Genomic DNA, 10,782 nt, shown 5'->3' with positions numbered 1-10,782 from the left:
GAATAAGCGTCTTACTCTGTAGTGTAAATTGTAGATATATTTGGCTGAAAGGGGTTGAGTGGATACCAGAGTGAATGTTGAATGCTTTTGTTTCAGAGGAGGATCCATCGTCGTAAGTCAGATTGACATCTCTTGTGGGGTGGTCCTCAAGCACCAGCTCAAACACATGGAGCCCAACATCTAGTAGGCCTGTAGCTTTGATTGAGCACTCATTCTAGTGAGATGAGTATCAAATGAAGCCAATCGATATCATTAGAGACCATTCATTCCAACCCTAAAGCGATATTGTTTCATAAGTGTACCTATTTTGTTTTTTTTGGATTATCTAATAATTACTCTTATCCAGAGTAAACAAAAAGCCACACAGAACTACATGTATTCATACACATTTTGAATGGGATGTTCTCTGACTTTTGCGTGCTACACAGAATGAAATGTAAACCCATGCATTTCAATCGGGGGATTTTTGACTTCAGAAGCACAACATTATTGCACCCATCACTAGTGTTGCAAGCTTACGGAAGTATTCTGCATACCTTCAGTGGTGGTGGTGCTGGATAAACATCATTCTCAATGTTAGCGTTGATAGGCTCAAGAAACGTGACACAACATGAATAACCACATTCATACCTTTCATATGTCTCACCAATGAAGCAAACTGGTACAAGCCGGTAAAGGTCATTGAGAGCTGGTGCCAGTTCAGAATGACTGACGCATTCCCTAAAGTACCACTGGTCATCAAGACACAATTGTGACCAGGTACACTCAAGATTCTATCTATATATAAAAATTCTATGCACTCATTAACCACAATGAGTTCCTAAAATACATCTATAATAACCGTGGAAAAATGAATAACTTGTCAAACTGTTGGTCTGGGCCATTTCCTCTGTGTTGTCCTTGCATACAGACCAAGAAATATGTGAGGTTATCATAGCCAAACATTACATTTGCATCTTTTCACTAAAAAGACCACAACATTGGGAAGCTTAAATGTTTGGTTTATTAAAAATAAGGAACAGGAAAAGGTTAGATAAATCCATGGAATTGAGACTCCCTGGAGTATATAATCTAAGGTCTGATTTGTGAGACTACACAGAGAGCAACAGCCTTGTGTAGTATCAAGCCTGTTATTCATTGAAATCCAACTAACTAAATAATGTATCTGGATGGCTAGAAGTAGTACAAATAAAACATGATCTTTGAGATTAGTGTGGTTCCAAGACTACAAAGGTGCTATTACATGCTATTACACTTTTCTTTGGAATTTAAACAAAACAAAAGGGGTTGACAGCGCAGGTTGTAAGGCCTAATTCAGCAAATGGATCAATATGGCTGTATACTCAATCCCATGTGCACAGAGGGACATCCCTTCAGGGGTTCCTATGATAAACCATAATGCCGTTTTTAGTGGTTTACTTTCAATCATTTTGTAAAGAACCAAGCTGCCAAGAACGGCGCTGCATGTTTTCAAGCTGAGAATCCCCTTAAATATATCCCAGCTCCAACGTTTGTCCGAAGGTCTACGGAATTCACTGATGGGAAGAACTGAGAAACTGAGAAACTGAGAAAATAATACACTTTTGATAAAAGATAAAAAATAGATTTTTAGAAGAAGAAAATGTATTCCTGGGTTCATTGAGGGGTGGTGGGTGTATCAATTTCAATCAGGGAGGACCGTAGTGTGGGTTTAAGTTTGGATATTTGACAAACAAAAGTACATATGGTCTGGTTCTAGGCCTTATATTCTGATGTCCTCCATTCAGTAGCAACCCCCCTCACCTTCTCTGATCAGCTTCAGGGGTCCTGTGGTGATGGCTGGCTGTCTCTTTAGAAAGGGCTCTCTTGTATATTTTGGTAAGATTGGATACACAGCCCTGGGCACAACTTGTCGTAGGATTCTCAGTCTCACACAGGATAACATAACACCTGAGACTGTTCCTTGTTCCACAATTTGAACAATGCAAGGACCCCCTGCAGCACCAAAAAAGACCCAAGGTAAGACTCTTGGATTGCATGGATGCAAACGTTTGACAAGCAAGATATAATTGATGGGCTTGCAAAACATGCATGCAACATATATAACACAAGGTGTTATACAGGTGTGGTGAGAAACTTGTATGAAAAGCAATTAAAAACCGATACGGGCATGTAAGTTCTTCACCTGCTGATATGTTCATTTATGTTGTAAAACTATATCTGAAGCATCTAGCCAGGATTTTAGCTAGACCACATTTTTCCAACTTGCACAAAGCCACATATATGCAATTGATGTACCATGAATGGCTTACATTTGCCACAAAAAGGTATGTAACAGGTATATGATCCAATCTGAAACACACTACATATTCATGTATTAAAATAAATGTGAATACCGGTATCACCATCCATATAGTAATATTGCAAATGCAGAATAACTGATTTGCTTCTTTTGTTGCTCATATTATGTTTTGCTTATGTTCTACTGTTTACTCAAAAAACTCTCCTAATCAACTCTATTGCAATGAAAAATATGTTTTCTAATTATTTTTTTCTCTTTCCACTCTTTAAAACAACAATGAATGACACACTCTTCTAAACTTAATACCAGTTATTTTAATATTCAAGCAAGATGTGTAATTAATGATTTCATAATGGAATTGTGAATACATTTTTGTGACATTGTGAGGAAAAGTATTGCCTCTACGATGTATTTGTCCAGACCTCCAAATGACAGGATGTCGTAATACGGGCCGTATGGGTGGGCTGCCATTCAAGATGTCAAACATAACACATAAGATGCACTCTAATTCCCATTTCACAAGTGATTGTTGAAACAAATTATCTTTCTTTTTAAGATAGTAAGCATGATTACTGCCATTATAAATGTAGAAATATGCTGTGTGTGTGGATATAGTACAGCAAATGTAGATATGTCTTGTTTTTCTGTTCTTCTACGTAACTGGGTATCCTCAGCCCTCAAACTCAGTGATCAGAGTTTGTCTGTCCACAGTTTTTGACTTCCTTACATAGACGGCGATGAAACCAGCCAACACCAGCACTGTTATAGTGAATAAGCTGCCAAGGACGGCGCTGCTTGTATTTGAGCCGAGCAGCGCCTTCAATTTCCCAGCTCCAACGTTTGCCCGAAGGTCTGGGGAATTCACTGAAAGTCAAGAACAGAGAAAAAGATGCACTTTTGATAATAATGACCAATGGATTTTTTGAAGGAGATAACTAATTCCTGGGTTGATTGAGGGGTGGGTGCATCAATTTCAATTAGGGAGGACCGTAGTGTGGGGGTTAGTTTGGATATGTGACAGACAGTAGAACATAAGGTCTGGTACTAGGCTTTATGTTCTGATGTCCTCCATTCAGTAGCAACCCCCCTTACCTTCTCTGATCAGCTTCAGGGGTCCTGTGGAGATGGAGTGGATGGCTGTCTCTTTATAAAGGGCTCTCTTGAATATTTTGGGAGGATTGGTAACACAGCCCTGGGCACATCTTGACGTGGGATTCCCAGTCTCACACAGGATCACAGAGCAGCTAATATACACCTGAAGTAAGCAGAAGTCAGCTTCAAATCTGGTTGGTAGCGCTATGTGGCTCAGAATATTATAGTTTTTTTAAAAGACTAAATAGATAGGAAAACAAATACTTTTTTTACCTGATCAAAGTCTCCAACAAATTTAAAGGACTGGAGCTCAAAGTTAAAGGAAGTCGGATCTGAGGTATGGGCTTCAAAAGTCTCATCCTTCACACACCTTAATTCAAAATCAAATACAAGGGCTTAAAATAAACAATAGGCCTTTGCTTGAGGACATTTGATCGGTTTTACCAAAACATGGTGGTTTACCCATTTTGGATTATGTAATAGAAGATGCTGTTCTCAGGGTTGCCATCAGGAGTGGCTTTGCAGGATTCTACAAAAAGTGTGATGTTTGGTAGATCAGACACTGCCCGGATTCCCATAAAAACTGGATCCAGCAGCTTTACCTCCATTGGGTAGGCATCTGCTGCTATGCTGTGTGCAAAGCTGGAGTCATTAAACATCCCAAAAGTGTACCCAAAGCTGCCAAAACTGGACTCAGTAAAGATATAGTCTGAATTGTGGAGCTGGTAACTGCCGGAGATGCTGATGGTCTTTGGAAACTGGCAAGAGAAGCCAATCTTTAACTGCCTTCTGCGGGTAATGACAGTGTCCGGCAGCTCAAAGGAGTTGATTTCATTCTTGAAAATTAGGAAGTTACCATTGTCCTAAGTAAAACACACATTTGGAAGAAAATGTAAGTAGGTTTGTGTATGTATCTCTTTTTCCAAGCAATACCTTTAGTACAAGTATCCCTTGGACAAAGCTAGGTAGTATATATAGTAGTATATAGGGGTAAAAACTATATAGCAACCCGGTATCATGCGATTTCATGCTCATGCTTATGATAATGTGTCTATTGAATCGTGCCCCAGAGCACGATTGTCAGACTTTTTTTGTGCTACACAGAAAGAAATGTAAACCAATGCATTTTGAATTGAAGCGTTTTTCAGACTTACCCCTTTTTCGTGCCACAAAGAACCACATGTAAACCCACGCATTTTGAATGGAATGTTCTCTGACTTTTTCGTGCTACACAGAGGAAATGTAAACCCATGCATTTCAATCAGATTTCAAAAGATTTTTGACTTCAGAAGGGGGGGGGGCAGTGCCCTCTAGTTATGGATACGTCAAAACAACCATCCGATTTTTCAGATTTTTTTTTCAGACCTTTTCAAAAACTGAAATTAACCACATCCCTTCAACCCAGTTTTGCACAAAAATGTAGTGTAACTTTGTTGGTCCACAGCTGTAAACATAGTAGTTTTGGCTCTACGGCTCTAAACATGTGACATGCCTACTTTTTTTTGTCCTATACTTTTCAATGGGCATGCGTCCACGTCACGACACTGTCAAGGTTGCTATGGTGGTTGCTATGGACACTGCTTTCGCTGAAAGCCAAACATGGATGACATTAATTTGATCTGTGGAAAATAAAATATTAACATTGTTTCGGCATAAAATGCGTTTTGATAACAGTTCTAGTGGGCCTTTTATTGTCATAATATTTGTTCAGTGATTGTATATGATGTTTAGTTAGCCAACTGCTCATAGCGTTTTTCAGGCTTATCTGGGGGTCTTGAGGGACTGTAATCGGGGTATATTCTGTTCTGAAATAACAGTAATGACATATTTGATTGCACAGCATTTCTTTCAAACATGTAGAGCAATGAGCTACATTTTTGTTTGGACTCCCCCTGCCCCCCAGTTTTCGTATACATCCATATGCTCTTGTTTACCGTATAGCCATTATTTCATTTTCTGTACCATGAACGCATATATCCTTTATTTAATACATGAACATACTATATGAACACAATATCCTGAACATGGCCTAAACATATTGATTCTAGATTCCTGTGATAGGAGCGGGACGCTGTGATGTGATAACATTTGTAATCAACTTGACTCCGAGAGATGCGCATGGACAGATTTGGTAGTGACACAGCCAATAACCTATTTGTAAAAGCAAAAAGGCTAACTCATTTTTTAACGAGGCAGGTTTATTCAAAACAATTCATTAATTTATCATGTATGAGAGGTCTTTCCTCATCCTGAGTGTGCATTGAGTATTTCAGTTCTTGAGGAGGTCTGCTACAAAAAAACGAGTATAATACACAGCATTTACCCTATGTTGCATTTGTTGTTTTGACATATACATAACTAGAAGATGCACTGTACTATCTATGCACACCCCTTCTGTCTCTGACTCTCTCGCTCTCTCTCTCTCTCTCTCTCTCTCTCTGTCTCTCTCTCTCTCTCTCTCCACTCTTCTATTCCCCTCTCTACCTGAAAAAAGTTGGATATCGATAGATATACATAGATAAATTGGATTGGTCAAAAAGTGTCCAAACCCCTTCACAACCTTTTCACTGTATTAACTTTCAATCTCTCTCTCTCTCTCTCTCTCTCTCTCTCTCTCTCTCTCTCTCTCTCTCTCTCTCTCTCTCTCCCTCTCTCTCTCTCTCTCTTCTGTCTCTCTCTCTCTCTCTCTCGCTCTCTCTCTCCCTCTCTGTCTCTCTCTCTGTCTCTCTCTCTCTCTCTCTCTCTCTTCTGTCTCTCTCTCTCTCTCTCTCTCTCTCTTCTGTCTCTCTCTCTCTCCCTCTCTCTCTCCCTCTCTCTCTCTCTCTCATCGTTGCTTCCTCTCACGTATGTATGCACACCGAAGAAAAAGAGACCATGATCAACATCTCTCCAACACACACTGGCTCTACATCCATCACCTTCAAGATGAAGGAGAGAAGCCTCGAGCATTGGGAGACACCTTAATATATTCATAATGTATTGTTCATACGCCGCATTTTGCCCTTTGTTGCATTTTTTGTTTTGATATATACATAACAGTTGGCGCACTGAACTATCTGTGAATCCCCGCGCCGCCCCTTCTGAAGTCAAAGAAAATCTCCCATTCAAAATGCATGGGTTTTTAATGTTGATCCATGCAGCACGAAAAAGTCTGGGTTTGCATTTTGTTTAGTCCAGAACGAATAAAGTCTTGTCATAAGGGACGTGGTTAGTTTCCGTTTCTGAGGTCTGCTGCAGAAATCGGAGTATCCATAATACACAGCATTTACCCTTTAAGTTTATTGCATTTGTTGTTTCGACGTAAATATAACTAGAGGGTGCACTGTACTATCTGCGCACAACCATTCTGAGGTCTAAGAAAATATCGCAATTGAAATACTTAATTGAGATTTTTGTGTAGCACAAAAAAGGTCAGACAATCATGCTCTGGGACACGATTCAATTGATTAATTTTGAGCATGAGCACGAAATCGCGTGATATCAGGTTGTATATTGTATACTACCCCTAAGCAATGACTTAAAATAGCGATTATCTACTTTGCTCTCTTTTTATCTGACTAGCCAAATATAATAGCAGAAATCTAGAATAATAAAGTTTAAATAAATACAATTTGTAATAAGTCTCTGGTGTCAAAATCAATGTAAAATCCTACGATAATACAATGTTCACCTTTTATGTTGAACCGTACCTCAAGTTTTGTTCCACAGGTGTTGAATGACATGGTGGCCATGATATGTGTGTCATTAGAACTCATGGAACAGGAGGGGTCATTCATCTTCAGCCAGTTCTTGTCGATGCCATCCATGGAATTTTTCTCAAGGGAAACAGTCATCTGTGTTGCTGAGCATTTCACTACAGCTTTACCTGCATGAACACAATTCAAGCACACTGCCTTTCAACCACAACAAGCCTCAAGAAAAACAAATCATTAATCTTTTGCATTTATTATGGCCATGGCTAATTCTGCAGCCTTGAATTATTTGATTTATCTTTGTTTCAATTTAATAACAGGGATAGAACATTCCGGAACTTAATAGTAAGCTGCTACCATCACTAGTGTTGCAAGCATAAGGAAGTATTCTGCATACCTTCAGAGGTGGATGATCTGGTTACCGTTACAATAACACACCTCATTTCTGATTGACTAAAGGATTAGAAAAAACAAATCATAACAGACTGGATAAACAGTATTCTCAATGTTAGCGTTGACAGGCTCAAGAAACATGATACATTGATTGACATATAAGGAAACAAAAGCATTGAATTGGAGGCAAATTTCCTGTACAATAGAGACACACATTCATACCTTTCATATGTCTCAGCAGTGAAGCAAACTGGTACAAGCCGGTAGAGGTCATTGAGAGCTGGTGTCCAGTTCAGGATGACTGACGCGTTCCCTAAAGTACCAGTGGTCATCTCCTTGGCCATGTTCTGAGGGCCACTGATCTGAAAGTCCATAATCCTTCAAAAAATATGTTGTAAAAAAAATATATTGACATATATGTAAAAATCCTATGCGTTTTCTTTTCTTTACCTCTGTGTATACAAAGTAAACAATCAAGACACAATCGTGACCAGGTATACTGAAAATTCTACTTTATTCTTATTGTTGATTAAAGTAATGGCTAAGTACTTGATCTCGCTGGCCTGGGCGTGGATATGAAGCTGGAATCTTTCCCCAACAGAAGCCTGGCGAACTTCGCCGTGAGATGCTGTCGGCAGTAGGTACTGGGGAACCACGTGACCGGCTATGCAGTTGTGTGCCGGAGATAGGACTGAAACCAAAAGATGGTGGGTTATTAGTAGTTTACAATTAATTAATATCGTCATAACATACTCTGTAATCAAGATACTATAGGTAAGATTAAAGAGCTATTATCTTAGGGTAATTTGTTACAAATGTCATCCATCATCAGAGTGAAATTCACTGTGAGAATATCTGTTTCGATTTCCTGCAGCTGCCTCTGTGTTTGCCAATATAGATTATTGATAGCTCCCGGGTCATTTCTGACCAATCAAAGAATCTCTTCCAGAGTGCATCTTGCTTGCCAATCACCGCTGCGTGAAAAGCCACACCTCTCTTCTGATCTCTCTCTTCTCTGCTCTAGCTTTCCACCTCTCAAATCTTACCTACAGCACCTTTAAGGGATATGGTCATGCAAGTTGCTTTTTAAATACACAGAGCAAGATAAATCATGAACGCAAAACTTTGGGTAATGTTTGAAGTATAAGCGTCTTACTCTGTAGTGTAAATTGTAGATATATTTGGCTGAAAGGGGTTGAGTGGATACCAGAGTGAATGTTGAACGCTTTTGTTTCAGAGGAGGATCCATCGTCGTAAGTCAGATTGACATCTCTTGTGGGGTGGTCTTCAAGCACCAGCTCAAACACATGGAGCCCAACATCTAGTAGGCCTGTAGCTTTGATTGAGCACTCATTCTAGTGAGATGAGTATCAAATGAAGGCAATCGATATCATTAGAGACCATTCATTCCAACCGTAAAGCGATACTGGTTCATAAGTGTGCCTATTTGTTTTTTAATTATACTACCTCATCCAGAGTAACCTTTGAATCAACACTTGTTGATGCAAAAAGGCATCTCACATGGTCTCCATCTGGATCATAGGCCAAAAGTCGAAGCTTTGTGAAACAGTTCTGAGGAACCCTATACAGTGCATACATAAAAACACGAAATACCAAGATACATTTTAGGGATGGTGTTCAGAACGATTGCTTCTGATGATCGATACATTTTCGTAAAATACAATTTTTCAGATTTTTTTTAGGGATCATTGTAAGACTTGTCATTGCAGGAGGAATTGCAGCTGTAATCTAACTAACTTTCACATTGTTTGCATCTTCTATACATCATATGCTATACATCAGACGCCATTCATTGTGAAAAATCAACATATGGGGCAAGGTTTTTGCTTTACAATAGGTAAGACATTGATATGAGAACTAACAACATGTTGTACCGTAAATATGCCACTGTTGCAGTGACAGGAATTTTGTTGTAGGTGTGTGTGTCTGATCGATATCCCAGGTCCAACTTTCCCCCAGTCATCCATTTTGTTTTACCATGAACATTAGGGGGCCAGCAGCAACCTGTGTCTCTAAAACAATGAAGGACAGTGAAGACGCATAATTATAATCTGTGCTAGGTAATTAGTAAACCTCAAATTCCAATGAATGATTTGAGACATATTAAAAAAATACTGCAATATAGTTTGCTAAATAAATGAAATGAAATAGATAGGATCATGTAAAAATAATAATAATCTTGATCATAATCATGATCATCCTCATAAATCACAAAAATCAATCAAATGTCTTGGCTATTTATTTCAATTTGTTATTAGATTAGCAAAACCACTTGTATATATGTATTATTACTACCTTGCTAATGTGCTTTATGAGCTTCCGCGATTCCTAGATGCACAAATCCAAACAAAGTGAAACGCTAAAGACATTGACATTTTGACATACTTTAAGACAAGGGAATGGTTGTTGAGGGTGGCTACTCTGGCCTGTCCCTCTGACTGGCACCACTTTTCATGACCAGAGCTGCTGCTGTCTGTAAGCACAGGCTTGGAGTCCTCTATGTTATTACAATACCCAATCTCACACCGATAGGAGAGTTGGTCTTTGCAGCTACCTCTGCCATTCTCTCGATAGTAGAAGCTCACCTGCAAAGACACAGTAGGATATATATAGGATACGTTTATTTCAATTCTTGATAGTAAAACATATTTCCTGTTATACATATATAGTTACTCTGTAGTTCAGCCATTTGTCTATTTGTCAGAATATAAAGTCATCAGCCTTCTTTCTGTTTTGCTTTGACGTTACAGAAAAAAATATGCCAAATCATACCTGAACAGTTCCATCCTTCTTTTTTTGCATTGACCTAAAACTTAAACTTTCTCCATAGAAGTTCTCCTGAGTTAAAGCAATACCTAATAATGTAGGCAAAAGCATTAAAATAGCTCTTTTTGCCATTGTGCTCTCACGACTACACATTGAAGTCTGTTTAAAGTAATTCATGTGATTGAGAGGCGGGGCTTTCATAACCACTGAACAGGTAAAACCAGATTGCAGAGAACTTGCACCGCAAATTTGCTGAACATGGTGTTTTCTTTCATTCATTCTGTATACCCTGCCTATTTTCACATTTATATTTAAACACACACCCAGGCACATTTACAGTTACACTGATATATCAGAGTAGTAGTATTAAAGTTATAACTTTAATACAAAAATCCAGCATTTTATAGTAGTAGTAGTATTAAAGTTATAACTTTAATACTACTACTACTATAAAATGCTGGATTTTTGTTTCATTTTTTTTGTATTTTGTAGTGGTTTTGAAAACAGTTACAAAATATATATCAGATATCAGATGCT

The 10,782-nt window shown here is 38.6% G+C and overlaps 1 protein-coding gene across 1 annotated transcript; it reads right to left on the bottom strand.

The window, feature by feature from the left end:
- Positions 1-2,543: 2,543 nt before the first annotated feature.
- On the bottom strand, positions 2,544-10,408 carry LOC307075734 (uncharacterized protein). Its single transcript, XM_079736415.1, has 13 exons — positions 10,252-10,408; positions 9,865-10,064; positions 9,354-9,491; positions 8,926-9,040; positions 8,615-8,813; positions 8,008-8,149; positions 7,681-7,836; positions 7,463-7,518; positions 7,063-7,238; positions 3,836-4,236; positions 3,647-3,743; positions 3,374-3,536; positions 2,544-3,145 (listed from the first exon to the last, which is right to left on the bottom strand). Exons 1-13 carry the CDS (start codon positions 10,396-10,398, stop codon positions 2,952-2,954), a joined length of 2,184 nt encoding a protein of 727 aa, XP_079592541.1. The 5' UTR covers positions 10,399-10,408; the 3' UTR covers positions 2,544-2,951.
- Positions 10,409-10,782: the final 374 nt, after the last annotated feature.

This window comes from Pollachius pollachius (genome assembly GCF_949987615.1).
Source record: "Pollachius pollachius genome assembly, chromosome: 5".
In the NCBI taxonomy this organism is placed as follows: Eukaryota; Metazoa; Chordata; class Actinopteri; order Gadiformes; family Gadidae; genus Pollachius; species Pollachius pollachius.
Note: the sequence above shows the minus strand (reverse complement) of the source record. Positions and strands in the feature narration are given on the sequence as shown.